This window comes from Doryrhamphus excisus, chromosome 1, assembly GCF_030265055.1.
Source record: "Doryrhamphus excisus isolate RoL2022-K1 chromosome 1, RoL_Dexc_1.0, whole genome shotgun sequence".
Taxonomy (NCBI): Eukaryota; Metazoa; Chordata; class Actinopteri; order Syngnathiformes; family Syngnathidae; genus Doryrhamphus; species Doryrhamphus excisus.
In genome coordinates, this window is record NC_080466.1 from 39,916,288 (window position 1) to 39,938,516 (window position 22,229).

Consider the following 22,229-nt stretch of genomic DNA (forward strand, 5'->3'; position numbering starts at 1 on the left):
TTTTTTTGTTGTTTTTTTTTCCAAGCTGCTGACACTCGGGAGCGCGCGCTAGTTGCAGCGGAGGCGCGTCCTTGTCGCAGCACCACCTCCACATTCCTCCGCTGCTCTTATTCTGAAGTTCATTCCGCCAACTTCCTTGCAGAGAAAAGCTCATAAGTGAAGTCTGTGACAGTTCTTATTCATCAGGTTATTGTTCTCTCAGGGCATCGTGTCACTCCATCGCAGCTGGACTGTTCGGGTTGTCTTTTAGAAGAGGATCCGGCTCTCATCCGGCGAGGTTCCATCGCTCACTCCACGCTGACGACGAGACGCGAGCGGCGATAAGTTGACTAAAGACCTGCCACTTTATTCACCATTCGAGTACGCTTCTTGTCTCTCTGGTGCCGAGTTGCAAGCCTGCCGGACGTCTTTGCGCTCGTTTCGGCTCGGCTCGACTCGGTTCGGCTGGAACTGGCTTGTCCAGCGGATGGCAAGTTGGAGTTTGCCAGTGTGAGCAAACACTTCAGCACCAAGGACAGAGGCGAGCTGGCAAACAACTGGACAACATCTGCGCGCTGTGCGGTGCGTTCACGGTCGCCCAGGAGAGCTGCACATCATCAGCCACGAGCTGGTAAGACATCTCTCTGTCTTGTAAGTCTCTCTTCTGCTGCTGTTGTTTTTAATCCAACGTATGAATATTATGAATGAATATTTACTGTAACTTCCTACAAACTATAAACCAAAGAAAAATAAAGAAAAAATATGGCTAATAATATAATATAATATAATAATAATAATAATATAGAAAAAAATATAGAAATAAAATGTCATTAGTTAGTGAATCAATGCAAGATATACAAAAAAATGTAAACAATATTTGAGTGTGCTGGGTTTAATTTGCTGCCAAAGATGGAAATCCATCATTTGCATTCACTGGCCACTTCATTAGGTACCCCTGCTGCACTCCAAGACAACAACGCAGTCTCCCTCAGCGTGATATTAACTGGCAATATCTTCCTTCCTGTGCATGTAGTTTGCAGTCGTGAAAAAGGCTTGCTGGCTATATTGGATCTTTTCTAACCGGATGGTGCAAGAGTGTCTAATTATGTGGACTCGGCTCATTTTTTTTTTTTTTTTTGCACACGCAACATGTGAATAAGGTTGGTTTAGCGCAGGGGCGTCAAACTCCTTTTCGCCGTGGGCCACATCGCAGTAACGGTTGCCATCCGAGGTCCGACTGGAAGTGTGAAACCGTATGAATAAATGTAAATAAACCTCCTCAGGACATCATACGCATACGTTATTCATGAATCATTTATTTTCAATTGACAACAATAAAATAAACTCAAAATTTAAATTTAAATAAAACGTAGCAAGAAAGATGATGTATCTTTAATTTTTGAAATAATTTCTGATTAATAAGATTAATAATGTTTTAATGTGTTAAAAAGTGTATTTTTGTATTTGTTCTTTCCAGGCCACGTAAAACGACATGTCGGGCCGCATCTGGCCCCTGGGCCTTAAGTTTGACACCCGTGGTTTAGCGTCCAAATGTTGTGCATAACCTAAAATAAAATGACATTTAAACCCTGAGGCTGACAAATAGAAGTGAGGGCATGGAGTGTTTTTGGCTATTTATGAACTAAGTGCATGTTTAAATGGGCAATTAGTCATTAGCTGTACATAATGAGGATAATAAATGATCATACCGTCATGGTTGATGGTATAAACATCCAATATGAGACAATATTTTGGCACTCAATCTCACGCGGGATGAGCGTTGGGGCTTTTATTACTCAACGGAGGCAGTGATTCATACGCGCTGATGTTGGATTAAAGACTAAATTAAATGTCAATCCTTGCAAAGCCCACACAGGCTTACTTAGCAGCAAATAAATGAAATCATATCGGCTAAATGCTTTGGCTTTCTGTAGGAAAATCATCCGCAGCCAATTAAATCAGATCAACTTTTCATAGAAAAATGATGCCGGTGACCGATATGAACTGTCTTTATTATTGTGGTTGTTTGTAGCATAAAAATTGATGATTTACTAAGTAATAATAATTCTCTCCATTGTGTGACATGAGTAATTGAGATGCAGTATGGGGTGCAGTACTTGGCTGCAACCAGCAGAGGTGCTATTGGTTCAATGGCAGCATGTTTGCCGGCTAAAGAAGAACTTACCTTCCTCAGCGACTGCTAATGTTAAAACGGTACGCTAGTCCATGTTTGAACACAATAACAAAATATTATTCTTCAAATGAAAATGTTCCAGGGAGAAGAAATGCCATAAAATTTCAAAAAATATAAAAATTTATACTCAAATTTGTATTGTCTAGAAAATAGAAAATTATATTGAAACACTGTAATTACTGATTATTTTTTTTATTTTCTAACCATTTTTTTAAAAAATATTATTTATTTATATTATATATTTTTATTTATTATTTGATATTTATTTTTATATATTAAAAACTTAAATGAATAAAAATAAATAGCTATTATACTACAGTCATTTAGTTCTGCCATCTGCAATACATTTAAAAAATATTTAAAGAAGAATAACAATACATCCGGGCTGCACGGCGGTCTGGTGGTTAGCGCGCAGACCTCACAGCTAGGAGACCCGAGTTCAATTCCACTCTCGGCCATCTCTGTGTGGAGTTTGCATGTTCTCCCTGTGCATGCGTGGGTTTTCTCCGGGTACTCCGGTTTCCTCCCACATTCCAAAAACATGCTAGGTTAATTAGCGACTCCAAATTGTCCATAGGTATGAATGTGAGTGTGAATGGTTGTTTGTCTATATGTGCCCTGTGATTGGCTGGCGATCAGTCCAGGGTGTACCCCGCCTCTCGCCCGAAGTCAGCTGGGATAGGCTCCAGCACCCCCCGCGACCCTCGTGAGGAAAAGCGGTAGAAAATGAATGAATGAATAAATGAAAATGTTTCAGGGAGAAAAAATGCCATATGATTTCAAAAAATATAAAAAAAAAATAAAAATTTATACTCAAATTTGTATTGTATGTCATGTAAAATTTAATAGAAAATTATATTGAAACTGTAATTACGCATTAAATTTTTATTTTCTAACCAGCCATTTTTTATTATTATTAATGTAATTATTATTTATTAATTACTATTATTATTTATTTAATTCATTATTTATATTATATATTTTTTATATTTTTATTTTATAGTATTTACTTTTATATATTAAAAACTTCAATGAATACAAATAAATTTAGTTCATTTAGCTCTGCCATCTGCAATACATTTAAAAAATATTTAAAGAAGAATAACAATACATCCTTTCATTTGTATACGCTGTGCCATCTTCAAATCATTTAAAAAAATATTTGAACAAAACAGCAATTGATCTCAGATGGGATATTCTGCAATATGGAATAAAATTTAAAAAAAATCTGAGTCCAAATAACAATGAATTGTTCTCTTTCTTTGTTATGCCCTACAATTACTTTGAATGTTAGAATAACAGTTGAATGGTTGTTTGTCTATATATGTGCCCTGCCATTGGGTATACCCGCCTCTTGCCCCAAGCCAGCTGGGATAGGCTCCAGCACATCCCTGCGGCCCCAGAAGATGAATATATTTTCCCATCATTGTCGATTGAGGAAATATTAGTCAAATCAGTGGTGATGATGGTGGTTGGCATCAGTAGATGACTTCATGAACTCCAAAATAAAAGAAGACGGCGGTCCACAGCTGCGTGGTTGGTGACAGTAAGAAGGAAGTACAGGTGCTTCCTGTCTCCTGTTGTGTTTGTATTCCCGGTTCACGCTGTGCGAGTGTATGCGCCAATCACAGCAGACCCGAGAGGTGGCGTGCATTGACTCATACGTTACACATTCATGCTATATTGGGAGCAGACAGCGATGATTATCGGGGTATCTTTTATGCAAATATTGGAAAAGACCTCTGCGTTCGGTGCCGCGGGTTCAAAGCCGGCACGGTTGTGTTTGAACTTTTAGAACGGAGTATGGCGTCTACATGCTTTTAATGGCGTGATTGAAGGCGGATGATTTTGAAGCTGATTGAGCTCCTGGTTGTCTTTCAAACGGGAAATGTACTTTCTGATAGCGTGCGTTTCATGCCCCGTACGGCGCGGGGCCGCATTTGCACTTCTTAGGGCTTCAAGAGACCTCCAACCTCCATTTGGCCTACTTTGCAAAGGCCCGCCTAATTGGCTGCTCCTTATGGCGCCATTAATTCACACGGCGACCTTGTCTTTGCCACCAGAAAGCCGCCATCTGCTACGAGCGCGGAAGAGCAGTCAGAGGTTTTCATGTCGGACGTACGAGTGTGCGCTCTCACCTTGACGGCCACGAGGTCAAACGTGGACACCTTTACTTGATTCCGCACTCACGGCTGAGATCACACCCGACTGGATACAAAGCATTCATCAATGCAGCCCTACAGCTGCCACCCACAGCCTGATGTAATATTTATCCTGAGTGGGGGAATGCAGCATTCATTAGATTCTTACCTTCCTCTTCTCCACTGCTGCTGGATGTCACAATATTCCTGGAGCACATTTTGCTGCACAAGACGAGCAGAGCAGATGATCATTAATAGTCCGTGTGATTATATAACCGCAGGTACTCCACAGGTACGCCGTGTTTGGGTGCAAAATATCTTGCCTTCAGACCCATGCCTTCTCAAGATCCATATAAAATATCCATAACTTTTTTATATCTACTTTTTGGAGGTAAGAAAGACTGGGACAAATTAGGGTGCGTTGATAATCAAATAGGGCTGCACGGTGGTCGAGTGGTTATCACGCAGGCCTCACAGCTAGGAGACCAGGGTTCAGTTCCACCCTCGGGCATCTCTGTGTGGAGTTTTCTCCGGTTTCCTCCCACATTCCAAAAACATGCTAGGTTAATTAGCAACTCCAAATTGTCCATAGGTATGAATGTGAGTGTGAATGGTTGTTTGTCTATATGTGCCCTGTGATTGGCTGGCCACCAGTCCAGGGTGCACCCCACCTATCGCCCCCAGAAGACAGCTGGGATAGGCTCCAGCACCCCCCGCGACCCTCGTGAGGAAAAGCGGTAGAAAATGAATGAATGATAATCAAATAGGGCGGCACGGTGGGCGAGTGGTTATCACGCAGACCTCACAACTAGGAGACCAGGGTTCAGTTCCACCCTCGGGCATCTCTGTGTGGACTTTTCTCCGGGTACTCCGGTTTCCTCCCACATTCCAAAAACATGCTAGGTTAATTAGCGACTCCAAATTGTCCATAGGTATGAATGTGAGTGTGAATGGTTGTTTGTCTATATGTGCCCTATGATTGGCTGGCGACCAGTCCGGAGTCAGCTGGGATAGGCTCCAGCGCCCCCGTGACCCTCGTGAGGAAAAAGCGGTAGAAAATGAATGAATGATAATCAAATAGGGCTGCACGGTGGGCGAGTGGTTATCATGCAGACCTCACAGCTAGGAGACCAGAGTTCAATTCCACCCTCGGCCATCTCTGTGTGGAGTTTGCATGTTCTCCCCGTGCATGCGTGGGTTTTTTCCGGATACTCCGGCTTCCTCCCACATTCCAAAAACATGCTAGGTTAATTAGCGACTCCAAATTGTCCATAGGTATGAATGTGAGTGTGAATGGTTGTTTGTCTATATGTGCCCTGTGATTGGCTGGCCACCAGTCCAGGGTGTACCCCGCCTCTCACCGCCCGAAGACAGCTGGGATAGGCTCCAGCACCCCCGCGACCCTCGAGAGGAAAAGCGGTAAAAAATGAATGAATGAAGGATAATCAAATACTGTGAAGTCAGCTGGGATAGGCTCCAGCACCTCCGTGACCCTCGTGAGGAATTAATGAAGGATAATCAAATACTGTGAAGTCAGCTGGGATAGGCTCCAGCACCCCCGCGACCCTCGTGAGGAATGAATGAAGGATAATCAAATACCGTGGGATAGGCTCCAGCATACCCCTAGTGAGGATAAGCGGCATACAAATGGATGGATGGACTACTATCACTGTTTGTTTACGGACAAGACGCCTGATGCAGTAACCACTTCCTGTCCCTCTCTTTTACCCCTATTAAATCCTGCGTACCTAACAAACTGATTCCAGGTACACTTTAGCCCCGCCCTTTTTACCATTACCCCCCGACAAGGTTGACATCACAACTCAGCCGATAGCCTCTGCAGAGATCCATATTCATATACAAGGACCACTTCCCTTGCAGTCCAACACTCTTGTATGTATTTTATTTATTTTTTACCTAGAATGTTTCCATGGCAACCCCCCCCCCCCCCCCCCTTCATTGAGGAGAACCACCATCTATGTGTCATCTCCCGGTAAGCTGGGAAAATCCTCCTGGTCTGGGAGATGTAGATGGAGTATCTCGTACGTCTCAAGTCTGTCACATATTATTTAAAAATGGGAAAAATATCTCATATCTCTCAAAAGAGCAAATATTTCAGCAGGAAGTAATAGATGCAGCTTCACCAGGCCACAGGAAGGAAACATGGGTACACTTTAGAATAGTCAGTGTACAGCTGTTGGACTGTAATGTAATGTGATGTACTACCATGCATGCTGTACACTAATCATCAAATGTAATCATCAAGTGCATGGGAACTTTATGATAATATATTTATCCATACGGGGCTGCACAGTGGACAAGTGGTTTGCGCATATGCCTCACAGCTCGGAGACCCGAGTTTGATTCCACCCTCAGGCATCTCTGTGTGGAGTTTTCATGTTCTCCCCGTGCATGCGTGGGTTTTCTCCGGGTACTCCGGTTTCCTCCCACATTCCAAAAACATGCTAGGTTAATTAGCGACTCCAAATTGTCCATAGGTATGAATGTGAGTGTGAATGGTTGTTTGTCTATATGTGCCCTGTGATTGGCTGGCCACCAGTCCAGGGTGTACTAATAATTTTCTACCGCTTTTTCCTCACGAGGGTCGCGGGGGGTGCTGGAGCCTATCCCAGCTGTCTTTGGGCGAGAGGCGGGGTACACCCTGGACTGGTGGCCAGCCAATCACAGGGCACATATAGACAAACAACCATTCACACTCACATGGACTCTATGGACAATTTGGCATGTTTTTGGAATGTGGGAGGAAACCGGAGAAAACCCACGCCTGCACGGGGAGAACATGCAAACTCCACACAGAGATGGCCGAGGGTGGAATTGAACCCTGGTCTCCTAGCTGTGAGGTCTGCGCGCTAACCACTAGACCGCCGTGCCACCCCAATAAAGCATTCATTCATTTTAATCATGAAGATGTATGAAAATGTAATTTAAGATGGAAATTGGCCTCAAGCGTCTCATTGTTGGACACTATTAATTGTCATGCAAGTGTAAAAAGAAGTTAACCGCTGTGTACCTTTACTTTGATAAGAAGTGACAATGCTTTGAACTTCATCTCCAGGAAACGTCCACCATGCTGTGTCCACTGACAGACACTCTGTGAACCACCGCTTCCTTCCATTTTGATCACCTGACCCCCCCCTCCATCCCGCCATGCCGAGCGTCTCCCTCCCACGCCCGAAGCTGTCGGCCAATCCGGCGCCTTCTTACTGGCCGCTGCACTTTCTGCTGCTCGAGCTGCTGGTGCCAGGGAGCCTGCCCAGCATGTCCAGGCTGCCCCCGGCCGCCAAGCGTGAGATCATCATGGACGGGGACCTGGTAATCGGGGGCCTCTTCCCGGTGCACCACAAAGGCGAGGGGACGGAGGACTGCGGAAAGATCAACGAGGAGCGAGGTATCCAGAGACTGGAAGCCATGCTGCTGGCGCTGGATGAGATTAACGCCAGCGATCGCATCCTTCCCGGGCTCCAGCTGGGGGCGCACATCCTGGACACCTGCTCCAAGGACACCTACGCGCTGGAGCAGTCCCTCGATTTTGTCAGGGCGTCGCTGACCAAGGTGCACGACCCGGGTTTCATCTGCCCGGACGGGTCACGGCCGATCCAGAATGAAGTCCCGCTGGCCATATCGGGGGTCATCGGCGGATCCTACAGCGACGTGTCCATTCAGGTAAACGAACGCCATCTTTACCTCACATTTTTAAGTGCTGCCATCGAACAGCTTCTCAAACTTTGCCAACTATTTCAACTTTCTTTTGGGAAATTTTCATCTTGTATTTATGACTTTATCCCATAATATTTTTACATTATTGTCATAAAATTTCAGGTGTTTTTTTCATTTTTTGTTGTTTTTTGCCAACTATTTCAACTTTCTTTTTGGGAATTTTCATCTCTTATTTATGACTTTATCCCATAATATTTTTACATTATTGTCATAAAATTTCAGGTGTTTTTTTCATTTTTTGTTGTTTTTTGCCAACTATTTCAACTTTCTTTTTGGAAATTTTCATCTCATATTTATGACTTTAGCCCATAATATTTTGACATTATTCTTATAAAATTACAGGTGATTTTTTTTCCCCAATTTTTGTTGTTTTTTGCCAACTATTTCAACTTTCTTTTTGGTAATTTTCATCTCGTATTCATGACTTTAGCCCATAATATTTTGACATTATTGTCATAAAATTTCAGGGTTTTTTTTTTTTCCCATTTTTGTTGTTTTTTGCCAACTATTTCAACTTTCTTTTTGGAAATTTTCATCTCGTATGTATGACTTTAGCCCATAATATTTTGACATTATTGTCATAAAATTTCAGACGTTTGTTTTTTTTCCCATTTTAGTTGTTTTTTGTCAACTATTTCAACTTTCTTTTTGGAAATGTTCATCTCGTATTTATGACTTCATCCCGGAATATTTTGACATTATTCTCATAAAATTTCAGGTGTTTTTTCCCATTTTTGTTGTTTTTTGCCAACTATTTCAACTTTCTTTTTAGAAATTTTCATCTCGTATTTACGACTTTAGCGCATACTATTTTGACATTATTTTTATAAAATTACAGGTGTTTTTTTCCCCATTTTTGTTGTTTTTTGTCAACTATTTCAACTTTCTTTTTGGAAATTTTCATCTCGTATTTATGACTTTATAATATTTTGACATTATTCTTATAAAATTACAGGTGATTTTTTTTCCCAATTTTTGTTGTTATTTGTCAACTATTTCAACTTTCTTTTTGGTAATTTTCATCTCGTATTTATGACTTTAGCCCATAATATTTTGACATTATTCTTATAAAATTACAGGTGATTTTTTGTTGTTTTTTGCCAACTATTTCAGCTTTCTTTTTGGTAATTTTCATCTCTTATTTATGACTTTAGCCCATAATATTTTGACATTATTCTTGTAAAATTACAGGTGATTTTTCCCCCAATTTTTGTTGTTTTTTGCCAACTAATTAAACTTTCTTTTTGGTAATTTTCATCTCATATTTATGACTTTAGCCCATAATATTTTGACATTATTCTCATAACATTACAAGTGATTTTTTGTTTCCAATTTTTATTGTTTTTTTACCCCGAACTCTTTCAACTTTCTCTTTGGAAATTTACATCTCATAATTCAGTCTTTATTACATAATATTTTATTCTTTATTCCCTATTTTTTGTTGTTTAGTTTTTTAAATTTTTAATATTTTGACTTTATTCTAACTTTTTCCACAACCTAGTTTCTAAAAACATGACAACATTATTTGTTGTTTTGTTTCTCATAATATTCCTAATATTCCGAATACAATTAATATTCATAGTACAATATATTTTCTCATAATATTTATAGATTTGCAAGGACTTTCTTTTCAAGCAAAGTGATATCAGAAGTGGATGATGAAATGGCTAATGCATGCAGACAGCAGTTGATGTTCACCGCTTTCTTGTATGATGTCAGGTTACCCAAAACAAAAAGACGGATGAGTAAGAAAATGATGAAAGTGTCTCTTCTTCCGGCGTCTTTCTTTGTCTCACACGCACACGCACACGCACAGGTGGATAGCTTCCGTCCTGCCATGGAGGACCACCACACAGATGGCCGTCTTAAGCTTCTAAGAAATCCTTCCCGGCCTTTGAAAGATGCCAAACTATCAAACGGTCATCACTCCGGTGACAAGGAGTCACTAAAGGAAGACAGTCGAGAGGCGTGAGCTTCATTTTGTGACCGGGTGGTCGCTCACACGTTGACAGGAAGTGGTGCAAAAACCCACGCTGTTCCTTTGTCAGCGCTGTCAGCATCCAGACAAGGAAAGGATGTGGATATTAAGTGTGAGGCTTTCAGCGAGGATGCACGCTGGTCTTTTTTTTTTTTTTTTTTTTTAAGAATTCCGCATCAACACATGTTGGAACATATTGCGGCGGTGTCTTATTCAAAAATGACTGCTTCCTCCTCCTGTACTGTTTTTTGCTATCTGTGTGGAGGTGCTGGCAATTACAGGGCAAAAAAATATGTTGTTCTACTCCCACAGGGAGAAGCACAGCAACTACAAATAGATTTGCTTATGAGGAGCCTTCCCAATGCATGCTTTCGCCGATACACAGCTTGAAAAAGTATTGGAGAGGCATGTGAAAGTTTGTCAAAACACGCACCCCCCCGCTGCATTAGCGGCACTGTAATCTTTCTGACAAATACATCACATGGTGGCGCTGTTATAAAACCACATGTTGGATTCACTTCCAATTTCTCACACAGCTATCTAAAAAAAACAGCGCTGTAACTTTAAAGCATTTTGTCGAATCACCACCAAACTTGGTACGCACCCTTAGGGAATGGACGAGCACCTGTGTGGCAAATTTCAGCAAGATTGCTAGAAAAATACCACCGCCATCAAGCAAAACAATTGGACACCCCTCCTGTAAAGTGTTAGCATGCTGGCCACACAGCATGCTGGTTAGCAGTGATGGGAATAACGGAGTTAGTAACGCCGTTACTTTTCTCAGTAACGGGTAATCTAACTAATTACTTTTACTGTCAGCATAACCCCGTTACTATTTTCGACTACTTACTGAAGCCGCCGAAAAATATATCACCGACTTCATAACTAATTTGCAGCGTAGTGAGAGTGTTGCAGAGTGACAAGGGGATACACATAAGCAATGAGGATTGGCTAAGGTTTAAATTGCGTCTTCAGCCAATCAGAGAACTTGGGTGGGCGGGTGTTTAGAGCACCTAAGCAATGAGGATTGCCTAAAGTTTAGTGACATTGCGTCTTCAGCCAATCAAATAACTTAAGTGGGCGGGTGTTTAGAGCACATAAGCAATGAGGATTGGCTAAAGGTTTAGTAAAATTGCCTCTTCGGCCAATCAGAGAACTTAAGTGGGCGGGTGTTTAGAGCATGTCCAAAGTGCGATGCAGTACAGCGAGAAATGGCGAGTGAGGAGGACTCTAGTGAGAAGACGACGTTTGCCAAATGAAAGTACAGACACTACTTTAACCTCGTTGATGTCAAAGGTAAAATGTACATTATGTCCCCGAAAAAAAACTTTGTCCACGTCTTTTGTGAGCAACTCAAACCAACAGAAACACCTGTCGACTACAATAAATGGAAACCTCTGGGGAGGGGCAATAGTTACTTTTACTGGTAACTAGCTACTTTTGTAGTGGAGTAACTATTAACTATAACTAATTACTTTTTTAAAGTAAGTGCCTAACACTGCTGGTTAGCATGTTGGAGATGGGGAAGACCTGGTTTGGCATCTCGGCATGGCCATCTCTATGTTCTCCCAGTGTGTGTTGGTTTTCTCCGGGTATTCCGACTTCCTGCCACATTCCAAAAACATGCTAGGTTAATTGGCGACTCCAAATTGTCCATAGGTATGAATGTGAGTGTGAATGGTTGTTTGTCTATATGTGCCCTGTGATTGGCTGGCGACCAGTCCAGGGTGTACCCCGCCTGAGGATAGGCAGCATAGAAAATGAATGGATGAATGTATGCCCCTCCTGTACAGTATATTGGTCCAATACAGTGTTGAAAATGAAGTAGTCAATGTCATGTGAGACCTCTAAAGACATGCCGACAGCGTTCGCAGTCAAGGGTTCAAGCACTTGGAAATAACTTTGCGACTTTGAAAGACCAATCTACTGCAAGTCCTTGAAGAATTCATGTCTAGCAAGGAGACGTCATTTTGTGGCATTGATCACAACGTGCATGAATTATGCAATACAACAGGATGAGTCATTTTCACTCAGAAATGGAGTATCCTCTGAAGCCCAAAAAAATCCCCATTATGATGATTTTTTTAGTTAGAATTTGTCAGTTTTAGCTTTCGTTGCTGATTGCCTGCGGGTGAAAATGAGAAGCGCTGCCGCACAAACTTGGAGACAAAGGTGTTGTTTTTCATGCGAAAGGTGTGACATCACCACCGTCACCCTCGCACTCGCCTCCGAGTGTTTGAGCGTCGGCTTCTCTCACATGACTGCACATAGCTCTAACTTGCTGATGGCCAGACACTTCAGTCACTTTTAAAAAAACTGCCGCTGTGCGTAGGCAGGCGCCGCTTAGCGGTTTCAAGGTATGCCACGGTATGAAAAAGTCACTCTTTTAAAAAGTGCTAAGATTGTGAAAGATAGTCGAGACAAAGTCCTGTGGTACTCCTCGCTGTTGGAACCGGGCTTCCCTGTGCATGAGCTTTGTTGCCACAACAAAACTTAACCGTTGCGGCATAGCTAGCATCGGCGTTAGCTTCCTCATTAGCATCAAGCGATGCCGGTGTGACAAGACATGTGTCCTTGTAGAGTTTTGTGTGTGGATTTAGTGTGTATTTCACATGACTTTGCAGCTATCCAACGTCTCCACCGTTTGACGCCTCTGCGCAACCTGAAGCTCCATTAGCCACGTATACATGGACCCAAATATTCCAATTGCATTCGGTTTATTTGCTCAAACGGAAAGAATTTAACTTTTGTATACACCTCATTCCGAAAGAAAAGTTCCAATCCGAATGAATATATAATCGGATTCACCGGGGTTGGAATATTCCTTTCCCCAATCCGATTGATGTATCTTGTAACCGCTCAAACGGAAAGTTGTCAGGGAGCGTTCTTCTTTGTCGTGTTTTTCTTCTTCTGTTGTTTATTGGGCGGCACGGCGGTCGAGTGGTTAGCGCACAGACCTCACAGCTAGGAGACCAAGGTTCAATTCCACCCTCGGCCATCTCTGTGTGGAGTTTGCATGTTCTCCCCGTGCATGCGTGGGTTTTCTCCGGGTACTCCGGTTTCCTCCCACATTCCAAAAACATGCTAGGTTAATTGACGACTTCAAATTGTCCATAGGTATGAATGTGAGTGTGAATGGTTGTTTGTCTTTATGTGCCCTGTGATTGGCTGGGCACCAGTCCAGGGTGTACCCCGCCTCTCGCCCAAAGACAGCTGGGATAGGCTCCAGCACCCTGAGGATAAGCGGTAGAGAATGAATGAATGAATGTTGTTTATTGGCGGTTGGCAAGCAGCTTTCGTGCGCATTAGCGCCATCTATCTATTTATTAAGAAAATATATATCTATATAAAACATGTCCGACTTTAATTATAAAATATCAGCGAGATTGAATTTGATCTTTTCCTGTTTAAATGTATCTAGTATTTCAAATTGTGGGACGCGAAAAAGCAAATGTTGGTATTTGTTGATGACCTTAAATGAATAATTTCCATTGACATTTGGTGAAATCTGGTGATTTTCTTCCTTCTTCCTCCTTCTTGTGTGGCGTTTTCCTGCATTGTGACGTTCCCTGTGAATGTGTGTAGTTGGACTAGATGCCAGGAAGGCATGCAGCTGTCATGTTGTGTCATGTATACGTCCTACAAAGCACATGATGCTTTTTTCCTCTCACCGAGGTCTTGGACGGGAGGAAGCTGCACTTCCTCCAGTGTCTGCGTACATGTCATGCACCGGAGGCCTCAGCGTGACACGCACCTCTGGGACATACAGATGGACTTTCTATGTCGGTGGGGGGGCGGAAAAAAGCACACAGTGAAATCCTGAGGAGTCACATGAGTAAGAGAGCGGTATATTCCGACTGTAATCCCATCCTCACATTCCTGCAGTGAATGTGTGTGCCGCTATTTCACGTTTTTTCTTCTGTAAATAAGGTTGATATCGTGGAGTGAGAGAGCATGGTGGTTGGGAGTATTGTCATCACTCCAGAAGGCAGAAGCTATGACACACACCGAGCAGTAAAGAGCATCTCATTGGTGTCGCTTGTTCAAGACTTAAAGAGGCCCTATTATGCTTTTTACACATTTATGACCTATAAATGTCGTTAAAATTTTGTATTCTGGTATTAAACTATGCCGAGGTTTCAGATAATGAGGTTTAAACATTTGGTAGTGAGCCCTGAAAGAAGTTAGGGATGGTTCTGAAAACTCGGTTTCTAACACTGGCTCCTGCTGCGGGGACCAATCACAGCACAGTGGACGTAGGTGGAACGTTTTGAAAATCCAGCTGGAATAGGTGCAAATTGTAGAAGATCTAGAGAGCTTTGTGTGTGGGTTATGGTGTGTAGCTGCTCTATAGGAGTCACCGATATGCTGGAGCCTATCCCAGAGGCGGGGTACACCCGAACTGGTCGCCAGCCAATCACAGGGCACATATAGACAAACAACCATTCACACTCACATTCATACCTATGGACAATTTGGAGTCGCTAATTAACCTAGCATGTTTTTGGAATGTGGGAGGAAACCGGAGTACCCGGAGAAAACCCACGCATGTTTACATTAAAAACCCAAGCGGAGATTCCAACCTCGATCTTCCTCATCTCCTGACTGTGTAGCCAACATGCTAACCAGCATGCCTTGTGGCCAGCATGCTAACACTGTCCTATGTTTTTTGCTTGATGACGGTAGTGTTTGTCTAGCGATGTTGGTGAAATTTGATACACACATGCTCGTCCGTCCCCTAAGGGTGTTTACCAAGTTTGGTGGTGATTCAGCATCCATCATGTGTGGTTTTATAACAGCGCCACCATGTGATGTATTTGTCAGGAAGACTGGACAATTAACCTCATTTTGTATCTTTTCAAAATTTATTATAATTTAATAATAATTATATTTATAATGTATTATTAAATGTTTATAATTTAAAATATATTATATAATTATATATATTATAATTTAAATTTATTATAATTTATTTATTTCTGTAATATTTCTTATTTATAGGGCTGCACAGTGGTCGAGTGGTTAGCGTGCAGACCTCGCAGCTAGGAGACCCGAGTTCAATCCCACCCTCGGCAATCTCTGTGTGGAGTTTGCATGTTCTCCTCGTTTTCTTCGGGTACTCCGGTTTCCTCCCACATTCCAAAAACATGCTAGGTTAATTAGCGACTCCAAATTGTCCATAGGTATGAATGTGAGTGTGAATGGTTGTTTGTCTATATGTGCCCTGTGATTGTCCAGGGTGTACCCCGCCTCTCGCCCAAAGACAGTTGGGATAGGCTCCAGCACCCCCTGCGACCCTCATGAGGATAAGCGGTAGAAAATGAATGAATGTATTATTTATTATGATTTTTTCTTAATTTAAAATATTTTTCCCCATCACAGTATAAGCTATTTGTGTGTTGTTAAGCCTTCTATTTCCGTCACCACGATGAAAACGTTAACACAGCGAGTGACCAAACGGTCAGTAAGTCATCAAGACGTGATATTCCCTCCAATGTCACCAACCAAAGCGTGAGCGTTGTGTTTGGTACATACTGTAAATGCCGCAGTGCAGTCCTGAAAAGCGTGCAAAGATTGTGATGTTTAAGGAGCTGCCGTATGTATCCAGAAGGGCAGGCTGGACATGAAAAATGCAGCATGAAGGTATGGAAGTGCGGTGGACATATAGAAGAGGAAGTAGCAGCGGTGGGTGGGTGGGTAGCGTGTCTGCTGTCTCAATCCATCACATTGACTCACTTCATGCCCTCCAGAGCTGCTGGAGCGCCCGCTTGGGAGGCCTCCTGTCTTTGGGCTGTTTGAGCTAAAGGAGGTCAAACGTGTGTTTATGTGTGTATTAGACTTGACGTCTTTCAGCTGTCATGTGCATATGTGTCTCAGCATAACTGCGCGTAATATACATATATACATTCATTCATTCATTCATTTTCTACCGCTTTTTCCTCACGAGGGTCGCGGGGGTGCTGGAGCCTATCCCAGCTGTCTTCGGGCGAGAGGCGGGGTACACCCTGGACTGGTCGCCAGCCAATCACAGGGCACATATAGACAAACAACCATTCACACTCGCATTCATACCTATGGACAATTTGGAGTCGCTAATTAACCTAGCATGTTTTTGGAATGTGGGAGGAAACCGGAGTACCCGGAGAAAACCCACGCATGCACGGGGAGAACATGCAAACTCCACACAGACATATATACATATTATATCATATTTTACTCTTTATAATTCTTTATATTTTAATCTTCGGGGCTGCATGGCGGTCGAGTGGTTAGGGCGCAGACCTCACAGCTAGGTGACCCGGGGTTCAATCCCACCCTCGGCCATCTTTGTGTGGAGTTGCAATGGGAAATATTGTGGACTATGTAAGGATGTACTTACACTAGAGGCCTGAACCCACTTCAAGTAGGGGAAATCCACAGGGTACTATTGTGAGTACTCTGTAATTCTCAAGGCAGTGTGGTTAAAAGTGAAATATCCAAAGAGTAAAATGTACCCCGAGTTCACCTCGGCCATCTCTGTGTGGAGTTTGTATGTTCTCCCCGTGCATCCGTGGTTTTTTTCTCCGGGTAGTCCGGTTTCCTCCCACATTCCAAAAACATGCTAGGTTAATTGGCGACTCCAAATTGTCCATAGGTATGAATGTGAGTGTGAATGGTTGTTTGTCTATATGTGCCCTGTGATTGGCTGGCCACCAGTCTAGGATGTACCCCGCTTCTCGCCCGGAGACAGCTGGGATAGGCTCCAGCATCCCCCGCGAACCTCGTGAGGAAAAAGCGGTAAAAAATGAATGAATTAATTAATGAATTTATAGCTGCTGGGGTGTCCAAAGTGCGGCCCGCTGCCGTTTTTTATTGGCCCGCTCCATATTGTATAAATATCTAAAAAAAATCAAGTGGTCATTTTATGATAACAACATGATATTATGAGTAAATCTTGAGAGTAAAAATCCATACATTAATGTTGACGTTGTGTTTCTTTAAAGGTGGCCAACCTCCTGCGACTCTTCCAGATTCCTCAAATCAGCTACGCCTCCACCAGCGCCAAACTCAGCGATAAATCCCGCTATGACTACTTTGCCCGCACCGTGCCCGCCGACTTCTACCAGGCCAAGGCCATGGCAGAGATCCTCCGTTACTTCAACTGGACCTACGTCTCCACCGTGGCCTCAGAGGGCGACTACGGCGAGACGGGCATCGACGCCTTCCAGCAGGAGGCCCGCTCTCGGCAGATCTGCATCGCCACCTCGGCCAAGGTGAGCCGCTCCATGAACCGTCAGGGCTTCGAGAACGTGATCCGCTCCCTGCAGCAGAAGTCCAACGCCAAGGTGGTCATCCTGTTCACCCGCAGCGAGGACGCCCGGGAGCTCCTGGTGGCGGCCGCGCGCATGAACGTGTCATTCATCTGGGTCGCTAGCGACGGCTGGGGGGCGCAGGAGAGCGTGGTGAGAGGCAGCGAGATGGCGGCGGACGGAGCGTTCACCATCGAGCTGGCCTCCTATCCCATCAGAGAGTTTGAGGACTACTTCACCAAACTCAACCCTTACACCAACTCCAGGAACCCGTGGTTCAAAGAGTTCTGGGAGCACCGCTTCGGCTGCAGCCTGCAGGAGCACGGCTGCAGCGACCGCAGCCTCCGAGACGGAACTTTTGAGCAAGAGTCCAAGATCATGTTTGTGGTCAACGCGGTCTACGCCATGGCGTACGCGCTGCACAACATGAGGCAGGCGGTGTGCTCCAACACGTCCAAGGTGTGTGACGCCATGAAACCCGGGAACGGCAAAAGGTTCTACAAGGAGTTCATCCTCAAGACCAAGTTTGAAGGTGAGGATCTATGCTTCACAATCCTAATTTCCACTTCTGATCCATTTCTTCTCCTCTTCTCCACCAGCTCCATTCCGCCCCGCCGACACGGAGAACATGGTGCGCTTCGACTCGGTAGGCGACAGCATCAGCCGCTACAACATCTTCCACTACCACAAAGAAGACGGAAAGTTCACCTACAGGAAGGTGGGCTACTGGGACCAAAGCCTGACTCTGAACACCACGCTGGTGCACTGGCGAGGCCCAGTCCCGCCCACTTCACAGTGTAGCGACCCCTGCAGGAAGAACGAGGTGAAGAGCATGCAGCCTGGAGATGTTTGCTGCTGGATCTGCATCCCGTGTCAGCCCTATCAGTACCTGCAGGACGAGTTCACCTGCGCCGACTGCGGATTCGGCTTGTGGCCTCTGGATAACCTGACCGGCTGCTACGATCTTCCGGAGGAGTACATCCGCTGGGAGGACGCGTGGGCCATCGGGCCGGTCACCATCTCCTGCTTGGGAATAATGTGCACCCTGTCGGTGGTGGGTCTCTTCTTCAAGCACAACGAGACCCCCGTGGTGAAGGCGAGCGGACGCGAGCTCTCCTACATCCTCCTGTTGGGAGTCCTCATGTGCTACAGCATGACCTTCATCTACATCGCCAAACCGTCCACCGCCGTCTGCACCCTCCGGCGCCTGGGCCTGGGCACGTCCTTCGCCGTGTGCTACTCGGCCCTCCTCACCAAGACCAACCGAATCGCTCGCATCTTCAGCGGAGTCAAGGACGGAGCTCAGCGGCCTCGCTTCATCAGCCCGGCTTCCCAGGTGGCCATCTGCGGCGCCCTCATCTCCTGCCAGCTGCTGGTGGCCATCATCTGGCTCCTGGTGGAGGTGCCCGGCGTGAGGAAGGAGGTGAGCCCCGAGAGGAGAGACGTAGTCACCCTCAAGTGCAACAGCAGGGACTCCAGCATGCTCATGTCGCTCACCTACAACTGCATCCTCATCGTCCTCTGCACCGTCTACGCCTTCAAGACACGCAAGTGCCCGGAGAACTTCAACGAGGCCAAGTTCATTGGCTTCACCATGTACACCACCTGCATCATCTGGCTCGCCTTCCAGCCCATCTTCTACGTCACGGCCAGCGACTACAGGGTAAATATTCACTCACAAACAAACACAAATGGATGGGCTGCATTTGTAGAATGGTAGTGTCTTGGTCCTGGTCTTGATCCTGGTCTTGGTGCTGGTGGAACTGTGGACCAACTCTTTACTCCCTCAGCAGGGTTCTTGAGGATACACGGGGGTTTTCCCAACCAGTCTGCTTGTTCATTGTGGAATCGGGAGAAGGCATTCCCACTTGTTCCTTGAGGAATCCTATAGGGAGTACTGCGGGAGTACTACGGGAGTACTGGGGTACCCGACCTAACTTCTGGGAAGAAATCTCCAGATTGTTTGTTTAGCGTTGATGTAAGACGGTATGTTTGGGTTCCATGTGGACTCCATGCTGTGCGTCTTCTGCACCGCAGGGCTATCCGGTGGCGTGGGAAGAGGAGGTGCTCAGTCACATGACCCCGTCAGTCAGTTCACATTAGAGGCTGAAACGTGACTAACATGCCCCCAACGGCCGTTAGCACCACCGCACACGTCATTGGCGCGCGCACACTATGTACTTACTGTATGCATATACATGTACTCCAAGTACATATGTACTATACAGGTCTCTTCGTAGTATTTCATGACATCATTATTGTAATATCAAATTATAATCTACTCACATATTTGAAGATATGTTAGTTGAAAAGAAAATATTACATGATTAATGCACGGTGGACAAGTGGTTAGCATGCTGGCCACACAGTCAGGACACCTGTGTGGGAATCTCTGTTGTTGAGTACTTAGAATAGTCAATTAAATATACTTACATGTAATAAGTTAATTAAGTTTTATTTATATTACTTTTTAAATAATGGTAATATTTGAATTTACTGTTTATGGACTAATTCCTCATTAAAGGGGACTTTTTTGTGTATTGTCTATATTTATGTTTTAAGTTATTGTTATTTTTTGTTTTATTTGACAGATTTTTATTTTATATTTTATTGTATTTTCTTTTGTTATCATTATTTTATATCAGAAAATAACTTCTCATTCGGTAGTAGCATGAGAAAATGTGTCCAATTCCAAATTTTGTGTAAGTTTCTTTAAAATCACATTTTAAAAATAAAAATATATTGAATTAAAAAATATTAAAATTAAACTGAAAATATATTTAAAACATATTAATTTTAAATAAATTATTTGAGATTATTAAATATATTTTTAAAACGAGTTATATTTTATAATGTTTTCTTATATAATTAGATTAGTTTAATTTTAATTTTTTCATAACTGTGTTATTTTTATTTCAATGCATAAGTCCATTTTTGCCTCATGGTAACCCATTTCATGACTATGTCAATATGAGACAAGAGGACCAAAATATTATTTGAAAACACAGCAAGAATAACACGGACATAATTGTATTGTTATTCACCAAATGTTGCGTTCATGCTGTAAATATTGTGTGAAATATATCAGCGGCACGTACAATATTGATTTTATTGATTTTACCAGTGTGGTTTTAAGAGATGGTGCATTCAGGTGACCTCTGAAGTGTTTTTGCCATCTTGTCTCACCCTGCAGGTGCAGACCACCACCATGTGCATCTCTGTCAGTCTGAGCGGCTCGGTGGTTCTGGGCTGCCTCTTCGCTCCCAAGATCCACATCATCCTGTTCCAGCCTCAGAAGAACGTGGCCACGCTGCGGGTCACGGCCAACCGCTTCAGTGCCACGGTGTCGGCCTCCGCCTCCGCTTCAGCCTCCGCCTCTGCTCCCAGCTCCAGTTACTCCAAAGGTAGGTGGACGCCTCGATGTTCTCCGCACGTCCCCACATTGTATGAGAAGCCCGACCCAAGACCTCTGTGTTCTCTCAGGATCTGCGTCCAATTACGTGCCAGCAGTTTGTAACGGCCGCGAGGTGGTGGACTCCACCACTTCCTCTTTGTGAGAACATGGAATCAGCCTCAGCGTCCTCAGCGGATGCGTCGCCTGTAAAGCCCCCTTTTTGTACAGATTGAATATGCTGTGATTTGTTCCGTTTACACTTAGATGTGCTTGACGTCTTTTTTGCAAGAATTCAGTAGGACATCATACAAAACCTTGGGCATAACGTTCATTAACAGTTGTACTGTACAGACGATGTTGAAGTAGCGTTTTAACAAGTGTAACACAAGTGTAAAAAGAAGTCGACCCCTTCAACTTGAAAAACATGTCAATAAAATTGTATTTTAATCCCATTTTTGTACAAAATCCTACTAAATTCTGGTGAGAACAGGCTCATGTGACGCCTTGCACCGTGCCTTGTCCTATCTCAGGGGTGTCCAAAGTGCGGCCCGAGGGCCATTTGTGGCTCGCTGCTTTTTTCTTTATTGGCCCTAACGGTTAATATGGAAAACTCAGCAGTAATTTTACAAGAATAAAGTCTAAATAGTTGTAATCTAACAAGAAGTAGTACTTTTATGATAATTTGTGAGAATATGAAAAAAATATTTGTAAGTGAAATATGAAAAAAATGTGATATTATGACAAACAAACGACAAATAAACTTGTAGTTTTTAGAAAATTAAGTTAGAATGTTATGATAATAAAATGTATATAAAATAGTTACAAATAGTAAAAAAAAATCCAAGCAAAAATGCAAAAATTCTATGAGAATAAAGTCAAAATATCAAGTAAAAAATATCAATAATTTTTTCAACTGTCACTGAACAATTTTGCTCTCTTGTTTGTCGCGATACAAAAATTAAAACCATAAAAGAAAACCGTTACCATACTAATAAATCAGCATCCCTAATGTTTCCATACTACCAAAGTGGCAAAGATGCATCCTTTCATTTTTCCCTACGTGGCCCTCGCCGTAAATAGTTTGGACACCCCTGTCCTATCTGGTCCTTATTGTTGTTGTTGTTGTTGTGTGCGTGCAGCAAAAGTGTTAAACCACGCTAACTATATCTTCATGTCCTTACAGTGGATTTATTCCATGTTTTCAACCTTTGTGACCGTTGTGTGGAAATTAGGCAACTATACTGTGGAGAATGTGGTGATGTAGACACAGTAGAACAGGATGTGCTTTAATCCAACTCTTGTAAATAAACAACTTTTTTTGTCATATCAAAATACACATAAAAAATGTGCTTGGGGGATTTATTTCAAGGAAAAACCTCTGTCCTCATGTACATTATACAGAGTCCGGGCCATCTGTGTGTACACCCACACTTCACACACGAACAGGCTTCGCTACACGTTATAAAAACTCTTCCAACAGTCATGTGTCTGTCAGTCGCAGCTGTAAATTTATCAT

The 22,229-nt window shown here is 43.4% G+C and overlaps 1 protein-coding gene across 3 annotated transcripts; it reads left to right on the plus strand.

The window, feature by feature from the left end:
• Window positions 1–63: 63 nt before the first annotated feature.
• grm2b (glutamate receptor, metabotropic 2b) lies at window positions 64–22,160 on the plus strand. 3 transcript variants are annotated; one of them, XM_058081621.1, is made up of 6 exons: window positions 64–630; window positions 7,391–7,998; window positions 17,014–17,851; window positions 17,919–18,982; window positions 20,513–20,723; window positions 20,803–22,160. In XM_058081621.1, the coding sequence occupies exons 2-6, from the start codon at window positions 7,483–7,485 to the stop codon at window positions 20,874–20,876; spliced, it is 2,703 nt and encodes a 900-aa protein (XP_057937604.1). In that variant the 5' UTR covers window positions 64–630; window positions 7,391–7,482; the 3' UTR covers window positions 20,877–22,160. The 3 variants fall into 3 exon arrangements, with proteins under 3 accessions (XP_057937604.1, XP_057937595.1, XP_057937612.1); XM_058081612.1 differs by having other exon boundaries at window positions 64–610; XM_058081629.1 differs by lacking the exons at window positions 64–630; window positions 7,391–7,998 and adding an exon at window positions 11,100–11,326 and having other exon boundaries at window positions 20,803–22,158.
• Window positions 22,161–22,229: the final 69 nt, after the last annotated feature.